The sequence below is a fragment of the Sinocyclocheilus anshuiensis genome, unplaced genomic scaffold, assembly GCF_001515605.1.
Source record: "Sinocyclocheilus anshuiensis isolate Anshui unplaced genomic scaffold, SAMN03320099.WGS_v1.1 scaffold190, whole genome shotgun sequence".
Lineage (NCBI taxonomy): Eukaryota > Metazoa > Chordata > Actinopteri > Cypriniformes > Cyprinidae > Sinocyclocheilus > Sinocyclocheilus anshuiensis.
This window is the reverse complement of record NW_015547663.1, coordinates 2,122,209-2,138,461: the sequence shown is the minus strand read 5'-3', so window position 1 is coordinate 2,138,461 and position 16,253 is coordinate 2,122,209. Positions and strand designations below refer to the sequence as shown.

Here is a 16,253-nt window from a genome sequence, read left to right as displayed (position 1 = left end):
CTTATTCGGCCGAACACCGAAAGAGCTTTTTTTGCTATTTTCAGCCGAATAATTTCGGTTGCCGAACATTCGGTGAATCCCTAATTGGGAATATAATTGGTTTAGATTTGGAATATATTGCACAAGTCATATGATATGAATACTTTTTATAATGCTCTTTTTTTTCGTGGGAAAAAAAAAAAAAACGGTTGCCGAACATTCGGTGAATCCCTAATTGGGAATATAATTGGTTTAGATTTGGAATATATTGCACAAGTCATATGATATGAATACTTTTTATAATGCTCTTTTTTTTCGTGGGAAAAAAAAAAAAAAAAATTGTACTCTGGACATTCTGCAAAATCTTAATTTGTGTCCAATGAGCAAAACAAATCAGTTTTGAAACTGAAACTGCTACCCACTGTTGTCTGAACAGAAACTCAAGGACTTGTTTAGCTGGTTTCTGAGATATTTAAAAAACAAACAAGCATAGGATAATGTTCATCTCAGCTGATAGCAAAGAAACTCACGTCATGCAAGTCAGGTCTACACAGAACTTAATCAGCAAATTAGACACATAGTCAAAGAGCGCAAACAGTCAGTACCCCATGACTACATTTAGATCAAATGAGAAAAACATTCAAATGGGGAGCAGGTCCAAGCCTGTATCTGCCAATGAACAACGTAAACAACAATGGTTCTGCTGTGGCTACAGATCAGCTCTACTGCAATGATAAAGAAAACCAAAAATAAGGCAGTGTTATGCAAGAGCTCACCCCCCAAAAAAAAAAAAAAGAGGAAGAAAAATGAAAAAAAGAAAGAAAAAACAGTGCCTATCCAACAGCTGACTCTTGATGGGCCCATATTGGATATGGACATGAAACTCCATGTGCTCGAAACTCACATGAAAAATAGATGTCAAACATCTGATAAGGTGCTAAATGCAAACTGCAGCCTGATAGCTAAATGAGATCTCCATTTTTGGTGTCGAAAGATGAAGGGAAGTTACAGAAGTGGCATCCTGTCCAAACCTACAAACATCACCACATCATTAATCCAAACCAAACACTCGGAGGTTACATAAAAGCTGATGTAAAGGAGCCAGAATTGTAGAGGAGTGGGACAGTCCTGGGTGATTCACACACCTGAGGCCTCCCATGATGCCAAGTGACGCAAATATTACAGAATCCTGAGAAAAAGGAAGAGGTGTTGCATTTACGCTGACTGTCGGATGATTTGTAAGGGCAGTAAGCAGTGTAACATGATGCAATGAGTCAAATCTGGTTGAGTTTTATCTTCTGAGCCTCTAATGCTAATGATACGGCAGATGATTTCAATGCATTTCACACAGTCATGTGCTGAAGATCTTTCAATAGCACTGCCTCAGAATCACACCTGACATTTAGGCATTAAATCAAAAAAGCATTTCATTATGCTGATGTACCAAAGAGTGGGTGCAGTTATGAAACAACTGAGCAGATGGAGTTTACACACCACACCCACCAAGCCCTGTTCTCACACACAGACAGACTGAAACAATCCCATCTCAGCTAAAAAGCTTCGGGATAAAGGTCTCCCCACCACACTTTACCACTATGATGATCAAAGTCCCCTTGCCAACAGTGCTTCTCTGTCAAAATAAAGGAAGCTGATTGCATTTGAGCCTGATGTTTGGAGGAGCTTTGATTAAATTCAACATTCTGTCCACAGGTTTCAATCCATGTGAGAGGAACCCTGTTAATGAGGAGACTACAGCGAGAAGAATTAAGGCCAGCAGCTGCAAAACTTCCTTTAATAAAGCCTTCTGAATAAGAGATGAACATCACATCTTGCTCTTGAGTCGAAAATGAAATGCTAAGGTGGTTAAGAGTACTACTAAAGTTAAGAGTATAAACGAAAAACAATGACCTACTTTGGTGCCTTGTATTGCAATACAAAACAATGGCTCTCTATAGCCATCAATACAATCTCTAAATGTCAACCGTAGATACTCAAATGATCGACGACATCCTGGTGTGATACTGATGCTCTCAACCATGAAGGCCATCTAGCATGTAAATAAAGAGTTCTTCTGGTTCCTGACTGTGTTGCTTCAGGACAGCTTCATCAATCAAAATTGTTTCCCCAAAAGGCACCATGACCCTGTGATCAGAAAAATGAGACTGCATGAATCATGAGCCTTGATAGTATGATCTGACTTTTAATAGACTGCAAAAGCATCAGCCAGGCTTGGTTGAATGTCCGTCATAGGGTGATTCAACATGCCAGGTTTGGCCTTTTGGGTGGTTCATGCTTTCAGTGAAACCTGCATGGACAGGTAAGATTCATTCAGAGTTATAGACAAGGGAGGACCCGTTTGGAAACTCCTGTTCACAGGTTCCGTGAAATCACACATCAATTTACAGCAAGTGTTGTATTCTATCTTATGCCACTGACATCTGAGTCTAATGTCAAAAGCACATATTTTTATGGTCACATATGACCTCCTGGAGTGTAGTTCCAAACGGGACGTAAAGTTTATATACTCTGCAACTTCAATAAACCACTTGTCGTCTGAAATACGTTCTTGTCATGGTTATAAAACATGGTTTTTCATATAAATGCCCGAAGAACCGAGAAACGGACCTCATAAGCAGACTATAACGAGTCAATCTTTGGAAAAACACCAGACAGTTGCAGCTGACAGATACGTGAAACAAAACAGCTTGTTAGCCGTGCTATATTACTGACAGCTTTATGACAAGAGTGTATACGTGTGTTTAAGTTTATACTTACCCAGATAAATGTCTCCAAATGATCCACTTCCAATTTTTCTACCCAGTCTGTATCTGTTTCCAACTCGTAGCTCCATCGCTGTGTTTATTGGTGTCTCTCGAACGAGTCCCTTGGTTGTATTTCAGCTAATTTCTATAAAACCAGATACTGTCGGCCTTTAAATTCGTGTTTACCTTAAATTTTTTTCCGCGTTGTTTAACTGTTGCGATCCTATATATCTTTATGCGACCCCAACCCCCCCGAATCCCTGAGGAGAATTCGGATTCTTCCGACGGAGTTCACTTTTCACCATTCCTTTTCTAATATATTTAAGTCCGAAATATCACAATATTGTGATCAGGCGAAATCTTAGAGTCTGTAGATTATGCTCTTGTCGGTTTGGTCATCGTTATCCCCAAGGATAAGGAAGATGGAGGTGGATTTTAACAGCGGACCTCCGTCGCAGGAGCTTGTCACAGGCCTCGTATTCGTATCTCCTGTGGTGAACACGAACGTAGCGTCGTGACGTCACTTCCACTTGGCAACGCCTCGCTCGCCATGGTCACGTGGGAGAACCGCTGGATGAGTTTCCTTAGGTCGTCAGTCTCACTAAACTGTCTAGAGATAGAACAACAATTAATTTGTTATATATTGGACATACGTTCGTCCCAGATAGATGTTATTAAGTGATGTGCATTAGCGAGCCGTTCAAACATGAATTCTTTAAAGTTACACTAACAGTATCTATTTTGTCACATTTACATTAACCAATGGTGTGCATTTCTTAGTGTGTATTTAAGTTGTTCAACGTCCATGTTTAATGTTACTAAAGTTATAGATACTATAAACACAAATAACAATTCGATTGCTTATTATTGGTTTTAAAAGGAAAATAAAAAAATAATAGTAACATAAATAGAAATAATAATAAGAAATATAATATAAAAATAGAAAACTGATATTTGGCTTCGCATACTTCGGTCCAACAACAGACCTACAATTTCAAATCGTAAATGCTTTGGAAAAACACTAGGCTTAAAATCTTAAGACAACGCGTCATCTCTGTAATTCGTGCTCCATCTGTTTTGCTCTTATGTCTGTCCAGCTGACTGTCCATTGACCGGGCCCCTGAAGCACGATGAGGCAAACGCTTATTAATAATCAAGGCAGTGGGACAGCAGTGGAACAGTAACATCTTGTACCCTCTCAAGTGTTTGCAGGGTCCTGGTCACGCCCACCCTCTCGCTGATTGGCGGAGCTCTTTCGATTGGTCACACAGGATCCAATCAGGACACGGTTATATGGCTGTAACACTTTCCAGCAGATTGCGTGTGTCTTGCACGTGTTCTTCAACGCTCATCTCGGAGTAACTAAAAAAACTGAGCTTTTGAAAGAGCTGAAAGCGTGATTTTATAATTATTTACTAGTTTAAATGAACGTGATCTCTACTGTGTACTCAGTAGACAGTATTATATCAATATATGTATTGATATAATAACAAATATGACATAAATATAAAAATATTAAACACTATATAAATTATTAATAACAATATAAAGATTTTTTTTTAATCAGACTTCCAAGGTAATAAAAAGCCATATTTTTTTCTTTATTATTATTATTATTATTTAACACATTTTAAAGTAAATGGGTGTATGGTAATTATGTAGTGACCAAAAATAATAAACAAATCAAAACGATTTAATATTTGCTTAGAGAAGCAACTCTACAGATTCTTATTAAATGATCGTGGACAGAAGTGGTTTTGTTTGTAGCAAGATTTATTTGCTAATGAGGACATCTAGTGTTCATTGATATAAACAGCAGAAGCAAACTGAGCAGGAAAAAAAGCCAGTCAACAACACAGGTCAGTTTTGTGCTATTTTTTTAAGCATATTTTGCAAGCTTAATATTTCTCTACATGATGTAATTATTGAAAGTATAGTTCACCCACCCAAAACTGAAAATTTTGTCATCATTTACTCACCCTCATGGTCCAAAAGAGTATATGTAATACATTTTATGTTGAATCAAACAAAATTTTTCTTGCTGAAGCTACTTTTTGCAATGTCTGTTTGATGCTTTACACAACAATGACTTTAAATGATCTTTTGGGAGTCATTTCTCAGCCAAATTTGATGTGCGATTAATTAGATCAATTAATCGCCACATCATGTAATTAGATAAAAAAAATTTAATCGCTTACCAGCCCTAGTTTTAATATGAAAATACATGATCCACAGTCCTAAAAAAAATCCTTCAAATGATGACCTTATCCTTATGTGCTCATGTACTTAAAAGACCCTCATTTGCTTAGACTGCTTTATATACAATTTAGAAGACATCAATTTCCTCAGTCATGTTTACCACTGAACCATTTAGCATGCACATAAACCTAAACATATGGTCTTTTCTCAGTAACAGTAACCACATGCCTCATGTCACGATGAATTGGGTGATTGGGAAGAAAAGCACTTTGCAGAGATTATAAACATGGGAAGCATGGAGCCTGGATCCGATTACAAAATGTTTTAACAGCATCCTTTTTTCCCTTTTTGATTGAAAGTTGATCAGTATAAAGTTAGTTGATAAATAACATTAACATCAACTTTTTTTAAACCAGCATTATAAATGGTACACAATCAGCTAAAAGTTAGACATATAAATACTAATGCTGACAAACGTGTCCCTTAATGTTAAAAAACTATTTTAAAGGTCCGAAGGTTGAGGCTTGAATACTTAAAATTACATAAATATTTTGTAGACAAATAAAAATTGTACCTACATATGAATGTTTCTGCAAAACTGGTAACAAATTAAATATTGTAAACAAATAAAATTAACATTGGATAAGTTAAAAATACACAAAAAAGAAAAAGAAAAAAAAAGTTTTCAAAGAAAAAAAAGTATTTGCAACTGTGCCCTTCACGGCACAAAACAGCCAATCTGCCTAAATTACAGAGATGGTCAGATTATTTTGTGATTGCCTGTGACTGAATGCCTTGGAACAATGTTCTTTTTCATGTGGTTAAGCTAATGGCTCTCTTTAGCCACAAAAAGGCCAATATTAGCCAAATTATCCTCTACATTTACACATTTTAAATGATTCATACAGTAGGTAGTAAATACTGACCTATCAAACATAATGACTTAAAGTTCAGCTTTAACTGATGATATAGGCATTCTAGACCAAATTAAAATGAGCAAACTGTCAACAAATCAAAATTATATTACATATAATCTTCAGTGTATTTCAGTTTGCTGTCAATATATTAGGCCTACAATGCTATTTTTACAGTCCTGTAATATTATCTGAAATGTTTGGGTCATTAAAATGCTAATCTTGTTCTTTAAAAGGTTCTCTGGAACTGTCAGCAGCTACTTAACATTTGTCCGAAAAGTCTGGGAACAAGGTGGTGGCTGCTCTTTTCTCTCTCTCTCTCTCTCTCTCTCTTATACTCTTTCCATAGCCTTGTGCATTTCCTTCTATCCATTTGGTCCACTCTGGCCCTTTTTTTTTTTTTTGGAAGGTTTCTTTTCTTTTCACTTTGTCCTTTTTGTTGTTTTCATTTCACCCCACCCTCTTGGATGCCTCCGTGCTCCTCCCTCCGTTCTCCTCCTTTCCTGCATTTTTTTCCTGGCTCCTCATGGCATGCTGAGTTTGGGAGTGCAGGAGGGAGATGCCTTAAAAACGCTGACAGGCTATAACACTCTCAGAGACACACAGCAGTGCGGCCCAGTCAACGCAAGCATCCTCAGTGCAGCCCAACAGAGCTTCTGTGGACCCTCATGTTTGGACCTGCCAAAATTAAGGTAGGGGACACATTAGGATAGAAATTTACACTATTACTGCATCCCATTTAATTTTTTAAAATGTAAACTGTTCAAACAAATTACATTGTTACACATAATGGCAAGTACAATGATGTGAAAACTTTTTCCAGATGCCAATGAAACTGAATCCTAGTGCAAAACAACATGCTTGGATTTATGTGTTTTTCAAATTTTTTGTGTGACTTGTTAAATTATTTAACTTTATCTGTTGTTGGTTGCTCATTCACATAAATGTTTAGGGATGTAGGTGTTTTATTTTGAGAGATGGCAGCAATGTCAAGATGATTGTTAAGTCAAACAAGCTTAGAAATGTACACATATAAATTTTAATAGCAGGTGCAAAGCAAAAAGACACAGCTGGGTTAAATGTAACAACGCCCTGGGTTTCATGTGGTTTAAATATTACAAAGTAATTCATTCTGCTAGTGATGCATCCCACTTTGCCCCTAAGGATTATCTAATAAATCATAGGCAATGTAGGATCATGGTAAATTTCATGAAGACAAAAAGAAATCTTTTTTTTTTATTATCTATGGAAAGATTAGCACTGCCACAGGGTTCAGGAACCAAATCTAGGACAGGAATTCTTGAGGCATGCCATCACAAAGCCAAGTTCAAATTGCCTCATCTCCTGCAAGTGCGACAGAGTCGAAATATGACACGATTAAGAGTAGTGCTACACCAGATTGCTTTTTAACCCCACCAAATTTTCCAAACTACATAAAAGTTGTGTAGCAGATTTTCTTGCATAATTTTACATATATGGCCCCTCCTAAAATATTATTGGCAGCGAGCAGTGGTTTATCAGGGAATGGTTCAACAGTAGATAAAAAGTCCAACAATACCCTTTTTTCCACTTTCAAATATGTCACAATGTGGAAGTAAAATGGGTTGCAAAAGATAAGTTGAAGATGAATGTTTTTGCCTAGTTCACTGAACCATGGAGGATGTTTAAGTTCAGACAAAGTGGCTTATATGGGTCAAGGGCGAATCTGGCCTCAGTGTTATGCCACACAGACTTCAAAGTAACCACACATAATGTTTGAGCTTTGATGTCAACACCAAATCCAGTGGTGTCTATTGCTAGTTTAAAGTAAAAACAATGGCATTTCTAAACCATGCTAAACCCTTGAGAAATTACTATGTAGTGTAGGATTCTGTGCATGAATAGGTGGAGGAAACTCTTCCTTGAAGTCACATGAGTAATGTCCCACAAGTACTCCCATGCTTGAGTTCAGAAAGCATACTAACATTATACTCTCACCATTTCAGCAGGATACATTATGTAATATGAATTCATGTGATAATGTAGCATACTGCTATTTAGAAGTTTTGTTCTTGCATAATGCATACTTTTTCAAATATTATTTCAGTAAAATAGTATGCATTATACAATGTATACTAAGTATTCAGTAAGTGGCAAGTATTCCATTTCAAACACAGTTCCTTACATTCAGCTTGGCATTTGATGGTATATTTTTATTGTGTTTGATGGCAGCCCATAATTGTGCTTATAAAGTCAAGGCAATAAGTCAAGTCAAGTCAAGTCACCTTTATTTCTCTAGCCGCTGCATTTTGGACTACCTGTAGCTTGTTTATTGAAGATGCAGGACAACCACCTAGCAGTGCATTACAATAGTCCAGTCTAGAGGTCATGAATGCATGAACTAGCTTTTCTGCATCAGAAACAGGTATCATGTTTCGTAACTTGGCAATGTTTCTAAGATGGAAGAATGCTGTTTTTGTAACATGGGAAATATGATTTTCAAAAGACAAGTTGCTATCTAATATAACACCCAGATTTTTGACTGTAGAGGAAGTAACCGTACATTCGTCTAGTTGCAAACTGTAATCCACGAGATTCGGTGTATGGTTATGGTTTCAATAAGACATTGAAACCATAATTTGTCACTTTAATTCTTGAACTCCTTCACCTAAATGCCCACCGGGGACTGGGGAGGCCACTGTTGTCTTTCCACAAGGTTGGTATGAGCTTGTTATTCTTTCAAAAAAAAAAAAAAAAAAAACCTGGAAAAGTTTACTCTTTTACACTCAAATTACTTACATATTACTGACCAGCTGTGTTTCAAGTGCTTGTCCTTTCTGAAAACACTAGCATCCGTATGAACTCGAGGAACTAATTGAAAGTTAAGAAGGCAAAGAAGATTGTTGCTTTAATAAGATAGAAGTTTACTTACTCTGTTAATAGACCATGCTCACTTTCATTCCCTGAGGTTCATTCAACTTCCTCTAAAGAATTTATATTACAAAACAGCTGCAAAGAATTGGAAAGATTATGAATGTGAGAAAAACAGCATTTACAGTAGGAAAGGGTACATGGTAGATTGAACCTGGCATATGGGGGCTTCAGCTGTGCATGACTAGTGACAGAAGCACAGAGTATTCAGTATGTGGTTGAAAGTAGGTCACTGGGGTGCGTATGGTCACACACCCAAACCCAAGAATGGAGACAGTACCTCATTTCTATAGCCAAAGAGTCCTTATTTACCCTAGTGTTTATCTTCAGCTCCTGACCTCAGACTGGAGAATTTAGAAAAGCGTTACAGTGCACCTGGTGGGCCTCACCTTCAATATGATCCAGAACCAAACACCAAAGCAGAAGGACAAAGAATTGGTCGACTTTTATTGATGTTGGATTCAACAGGATCAATGACCCGAGACCACACACTTGTTTTCCACTGGGAAAATCCACCAAAACCACACCTCGTAGATCAGACACGCCACTGCATGCCTGCAGAATTGTGTAGGGATGACAAAAAGCACAATGCAGATTAGTAAATAGTTATTATGATCTGTTGTGATAACACAATGGCTATTTGTTATGACACATTCAGTGGCTGTTTGCAGTTTAGGAATGTGGAAGGATACCAACATTATTTCCTTTTATGATGTTTAACAAGTATATTAATATCATGATTATTTCAAAAAGGGGAAGTGTGTAATTTAAGCATCACCAGTGGCACTAAACGGAATTGGAATCTGTTTGATCTAAACCCCCAGTTTTTTTCAAACAGTAAAATGCAAGTTATTCCATTTTGATTAAAGTTTGAGGGGTTAAGTAAAATAAAACGCTTCCATTAATCATCCAAAATACAACCAGCAATGCGCATTTATAAAGTAAATAGGGTCAACTGTGATTTCATGTGACTGAGATACTTCACTTTTAGTACAACAAGGCTTCAATGGCCAAATCTGGTTATGGTATATGACTAAAGAAACAGTCAAATGTTTATGCATTTGACTCTTGGCTCGCCGTTCATAGTCAAACCTACAGAGGGTTCAGGGACTTTTAGATGTTCTGAAAAATAGCAGTTGGATGCTTATGATTTGGAGCGTGGTGTTCCCTTGAGACGAAGGGAGAAAAAACACTCTCTGCTTATGTAATGCATTTAAAAAGGTCAGGGTAGATGTTGACTGAGCCAAGAAGACTGGGCCTGAGCTAAAGGAGGACTCAGTGATGTGCTGAACATGTAAACATGACCTCAAGACCCCAACATCCGCAGGAAGGAGAGGGATTCTAATGCCAGGATATCAGATGCGGGACTGTAAACATGGCTGAGCATGAAAACGAGGATAATCAAGGAAACAGAAGCAAAAGGGAAATAATATAAAACAGGACTTCTGGATGGATTGACTACCAATTACTTGAAGCCTAAAAGTCAAACGAAACAAGAAAAATCCATGAAAAAAATGTGATATATAAAGATATGTAAATAACTAAAATAAAAAATGTAATATATCATATATGCATTTAATAGCATCAAATAACATCTGACTTCCTTTACCAAGCCTCTGCTTTGAAACACCACAAACATTCCTATAGACACATACGTATATGTGTAGTGCAAAAAAGATGGTCAGATGATACCCAGGTGAACACATCATAAGCTTATGGAGGATTACAACCTCAAAGCCCTACCCTAAAACGGCTTTGAACTTCAGACCGAAGTGAGTGATCTGACCCCTTCTTGCATTAAACATCCATCTAAAACACACAGATACACTCAGAACACAGGCTTCGTCTGAGTGAGTTTATTAAACAGTGGGACATAGCACTTCATTCTTCAACCTCATGATTTGAGACGGGTCACACAGTGTGGTGGGGCCCAGAAATTCTTATTCATCTCAGTATTATGTGCAGTCTATAGTTTTAAACACTTTATGGCATGTTTGGATTGTGCACAGTCAACATGCTGCATGGCTCGAGGGCTGGGTGATCATGTGAGTGACCATATCAAAATATGTAATACTCGGCTCAAAAACACTAAAAAATAAAGAATGAAACATGTTTACACATATAACAACTAGATTATCCATGCTATCAACATAGACCAAACACTCTCTGTAAAAGATTATTTAATAATATCAATGATCACACTCCATGAAACCACAGGCATGTTTATATGCTACTATGTGACCTACTGTGCAATTATTTAGTGCGTGTCATTTCCTGTAGTGCTGCAACACTGCACAGCTGGACACTACAAAACTAATATGATGACAGCCTGTAATCTAACTGTTACAGTGTATATTTAGTGCACTTATCAAGCTACTTGTACCTATTGTGTATAAAATATCCCTATCATTATTTATTTTTTGTTTATTTTTGATCTCACCATAATTGTTCCACAATGAGAAATTGTATATGTGTGTGTGTGTGTGTGTGTGTGTATGTATGTATACACATACACACACACTGCACATCTTGATGGTGCAAAAAAGACAACTACTTATGGATTGGGGATTTTTATGGTCATATTGATTACATTCCTTATGGACGAACTGTTTTTATAGAAAAATGTTGATGGTCACAGTATTTGTAATCTTTTATAAGTAGATGTGTTTTGACTCTCACCACATTTAGCTTTTGGAATTCATGCTGGCCTTGACTGGGTTGTTAAGTATTTTGAATAGTTGAGCATTTAGCTGCAGCTAACTCACAAAATATGTGGGCTCTTTTTCAACTTTGTGGGATTTTTTTCAGTATGTTCCCAAGCACAGAAAATGGGAAAAAATGCAAACAAATTTTCTTGTAAGACAGCTAGCAATGAAGGGAATCACAATTAGGTTTAAAATGCATGTGTATAAAGACCTGTGATAATGTAATTGTTGAAGCAGTGGATTACATATGATTTTCTACACATATACTGTACTTTATCTAACCATTTAAAAGGTAGTTAGCTGCTACTTGATATTAGTGCAGGATTAAACTATCACAGCGACAAAAATGACAGCCTTAAACTTGAACAGATACATCAAATGTAATAATAAAATCAGCAAAAACCCTACCGTATTTAACTGAATCAAAAACCGTTATGAACAGCAGTATTTAACTAGATATTTCAATATGACAATAAAAACATAAATGCCCCTGCAAAGACTCAAATGAACTGTCTGAATGAACCTGAAAATGAATTTAAATCACTTACCAGTGCTACATACGAGATAGAATTGTATGTGCGAAAAAACTGCAAGCATTTATACTGCTACTTGTTATAAAAGTTACTGGAAAAGCTACCAACACCAACAGACTAAGGAAGGACTGAGACAGAACTGGCCTTAAAAGACTTAAAGACTCTTAAGTTTAAGTGAATTTTTGTCTCATGTCTTCCTTCATTAAGTGTAATACGTTCTGCTCATCATTGATCGTAACATGCCTTTCTGCCTCATGGTTTGGAAACACTGTTTCAAAAGGGCTGAGTCGTGGTGTCATGAGAAGGGAAAAAATATGAAATAGTGGTTTAGTGTGATTGCCAGTTTAAAATAGGACAATAAATTCCAAGACGTCTTTGTCATTGGTTTCATAACATTTCAGGCCACATTTTCATGATTTCTTATAACACAGAGAATTTCTAATCACAAAAAATGTTGTGGGAGCCTTTCATTAGCTTTCATCACCTGATTGTTGTTTATGAAATTCCACAATGATGGTTGGATTTCTACATAGATTTGATCTGAAAACAAGTTTGTTGTTGTTATCAGCCAAACGCAACAGGCTGAATATCAAAGCTGGTCAGTTGCTGATACATAACATAACATGAATCAAGAATGATACTGTCATGTTATAACACAGTGCTCCCATCATGTCCCTGACCATCCAAGGCCTAAACATGTGATACTGTGTACATAAAAGCCTATTTATGTGACTTCTGATGCATGAATGTGCAGAGATTAATGATTGTGCTCAGAGAGATTTCAAATCAAGTCCTTGCATACTATTTCTGTAATACACTTTATCATCAAGCTCTCTTGATGTTAAAGTGTTGATTTTTTGTTCAGTTAGCATATTTTCTTTATCTGATTAAATGATTGTATTGTTATTGAAATTTAGATATATACACTACTGTTCAAAAGTTTAGGGTCATTAAGATTTTTTTTTAATGTTTTTGAAGTCTCTTATGCTAACCAAAGTTGCATTTATTTAATCAAAAAATACAATAAAATGTAAAATTATAATGTAAATAATAATGTGACATTTTTTTACAATTTAAAATAACTGTTTTCTAAGAGAGATTTCAAATCAAGTCCTTGCATACTATTTCTGTAATACACTTTATCATCAAGCTCTCTTGATGTTAAAGTGTTGATTTTTTGTTCAGTTAGCCAGTTTTCTGGTATATTCTTCTATCCAAATAATGATTCTTTCCAAACCTCTATCCAAATAATGATGTCTATTTAAATATATTTTAAAATGTAATTTATTCATGTGATGGCAAAACATTTAATATTCAGCAACCATTACTTAAGTCGCAAATTAATTAAGTCGCAAATTAATTAACTCAATATGTCTTTGCTGAATAAAAGTTTTTTTTTGTTTTTAACCAAAAAAATAAAAAAATAAAAAAATTAAAGAATATGCCAGTTTTCTGGTATATTCTTCTATCCAAATAATGACTCTTTCCAAACCTCTATCCAAATAATGATGTAATTTTCATCTCAGATGCTGGTTTCGAGCCTGGTATTACTGATGGTGGTGTTTGCCAAATGGGTTGAGCCGTATATTGCACAATACCGGGATGTGGGCCAAGACACATATGAGCCCAGGGAAAACCAGAGATCCCCAGAATACTACAGAGATGGCAGGTATGTTCCATGATCGATCTATCTATCTATCTATCTATCTATCTATCTATCTATCTATCGATCTATCGATCTATCTATCTATCTATCTATCTATCTATCGATCTATCTAACCCTTTGTGAATCTAGTGGAACAGAGTGCAGGCGGTGCTGTGACCCTGCAGAGGAGGCCCCACAGTATGCCAGTCCATACCCACAGTACAATATTGTGCCACAGATAAACATCACCATCCTAAAAGGTACAAAATATGTGAAACTCTACTTCTAACTCATGAGGTAAACTTCTCTCATTTTAAGAATAATCATGGTACAAAAGCTTACATTTACAGAACGACTTACATAATCTGTTGACTCATTTTGACTGTATACAGTTGTTTGGGTCAACGTTAGTCTTAGCTAAATATCTCACTGTCTGTGAATGATATAGGTCAGGCCTGGTTAATCACAGGCTGCTTCTGTGGGCAGGAAAACATGCACCAAAAAGGACAAACCTCCACAGAAAGTGACTTTATGGGCCAAACTGTCACAAACAACAGAAGAGTAATGGCTGTGAGATTGACGCCATCTTCTATACAACACTCCACACAAACAAGACCATTTGAGAGTCATAATTTTTAATTAGTGGATGCTTAATAAAACACCCTACAAAGCTTGACCAGAACATGAAGTTTCAGGAAGCAAGGCATGATAAATCAGAGATTAAGAATGTAAAGGCCTTTTTAATGATCATAGTAAAAACTTTAAGCCAAATTGAACTTTTCACCATTCGCAACTACATTCCTTCCCTTACAGGGGAGAAGGGAGACACTGGCGAGCGAGGACCTTATGGGAAAATGGGCAAGTCTGGGCAAAGTGGACCCCGAGGCCCCCATGGCGTGAAGGGAAACAAGGGCAGCATTGGTGCTCCCGGAGAACCCTGTAAGTCCTACTACGCTGCCTTCTCCGTGGGCCGCAAGAAGGCGCTGCACAGTAACGATTACTACCAAACCATGATCTTTGACACAGAGTTTGTCAACTTGTACGGCCACTTCAACATGTTCACGGGCAAGTTCTTTTGCTACGTCCCAGGCATTTATTTCTTCAGCCTGAATGCGCACTCTTGGAACCAAAAGGAAACATACCTGCATCTAATGAAGAACGAGCAGGAGATGGCCATCTTGTACGCTCAGCCCAGCGATCGCTCCATCATGCAGAGCCAGAGCCTCATGCTGGAGCTGGAGAGGGACGACCAGGTGTGGATTCGTCTCTATAAGGGCGAGAGAGAGAACGCTGTGTTCAGTGATGACTTTGACACCTACATCACATTTAGTGGTTACCTTATTAAGGCAAAGACAGAGGGTTAAGCAGAGACAATCTATGGACAGCAGGGATTTATGAAACAGTGTCTATTAAATTAGATGTAATTTCTTGTTATTCTTTTTTTGTAATATATTTTTAACAGTTTTACATGGTACTTCAGGAGGAACCTTGGTTTATCTTTATGATCCAGTACTGGAGTGTCCTGTGTGTCTGACCATCTTTAACTTTGTTACAGAGGCTGGTGCTATTTGACAAACATGGTAAAGGTTATTGCGCTAGTAATATTAAAATCAATACAAATCAATATCTACAATCTAAAAAACTAATTAATGACAGTATCATCTAAATACATATAAAGACAACAGTATCATATTTTAACAGAGTTATTGCACAACATCTACGGGTGTCTTTTTCATGTGTAGCTATATCAGTAATCATTTAACAGATTACTTGAAATTATTGTATTATATCTATTATAATATATCCGGCAATAAATCAGTATTAAATTGGTTGTAGAAAATGGAAAATGGTGCTACAATTATAATTTAGGATTAATTCAAGAAATAATGCAATTTCAGTTCAACGTTCAAATCATTAAATCAGAAAAGATGCCGAAGTACCATCATTTCAGAAAAGTTTAAATAATGCCAACAAACTAAACTAAAACAGTGATCTATGTCAAATATTTTAGTAAATAAATATTTTTATCATTTACAGTATTGTAGAATGAGAAAATGGGCTACTGTCCATGCTACAGACAATTAGAGTAACTATGATTAATAATGATCTCTGAATGTATTGTATTATAAATGTTACATTTGTATAAATGGATGCACCGGTAAGACTTCATGGTCACATCAGCATATAAACAACTACGTTGTGAATTTGATAACAGTTGAACAAATTTATGCTTTAAAACAGCGGTAATTGTAAGACTTTATACAAATCTGTTCCTGTTTTGCACAAGGTCTCTATAAAATAAAAAAATAATATGAACTGGACTATTAGCACTTAACCAAAGCTCATTATTTTGAAAGTTTTTGAAAGAACCACTCTCTAAAAAATGCTGGGTTAAATACAACCCAGTGCTGGGTAAAATAGGGACAAACCCAGCAATTGGGTTGTTTTGACCCAGCGGTTGGGTTAAATGTTTAACCCAACCTCCTGGGTAGTAACCCAACTGCTGGGTCAAAACAACCCAATTGCTGGGTTTGTACCTATTTTACCCAGCACTGGGTTGTATTTAACCCAGCATTTTTTAGAGTGCAGGTTACTGTGGTCAACAA

At 36.6% G+C, this 16,253-nt stretch overlaps 2 protein-coding genes across 2 annotated transcripts in view; one reads left to right on the top strand and one right to left on the bottom strand.

The window, feature by feature from the left end:
* LOC107702480 (casein kinase I-like) overlaps positions 1-3,313 on the bottom strand; it is a 14,087-nt gene extending 10,774 nt beyond the window's left edge. The window contains exon 1 of the mRNA XM_016504822.1: positions 2,755-3,313. Within this exon, the coding sequence (XP_016360308.1) occupies positions 2,755-2,830 (76 nt within the window). The 5' untranslated portion in view covers positions 2,831-3,313. The remainder of the gene's footprint in view (positions 1-2,754) is intronic.
* Positions 3,314-6,376: 3,063 nt separating this feature from the next.
* Positions 6,377-16,013, top strand: LOC107702481 (complement C1q tumor necrosis factor-related protein 1-like). Its single transcript, XM_016504823.1, has 4 exons — positions 6,377-6,546; positions 13,529-13,671; positions 13,798-13,907; positions 14,461-16,013. The coding sequence occupies exons 1-4, from the start codon at positions 6,523-6,525 to the stop codon at positions 15,009-15,011; spliced, it is 828 nt and encodes a 275-aa protein (XP_016360309.1). The 5' UTR covers positions 6,377-6,522; the 3' UTR covers positions 15,012-16,013.
* The last annotated feature ends 240 nt before the right edge of the window (positions 16,014-16,253 follow it).

Excerpts from the sequence above, each read along its gene's own strand:
- LOC107702481 (XM_016504823.1), top strand. The coding sequence starts at position 6,523 with ATGTTTGGACCTGCCAAAATTAAG. Across the intron at positions 13,672-13,797 it reads GAATACTACAGAGATGGCAG|TGGAACAGAGTGCAGGCGGT; the intron begins GTATGTTCCATG and ends TTGTGAATCTAG. Across the intron at positions 13,908-14,460 it reads AAACATCACCATCCTAAAAG|GGGAGAAGGGAGACACTGGC; the intron begins GTACAAAATATG and ends CTTCCCTTACAG.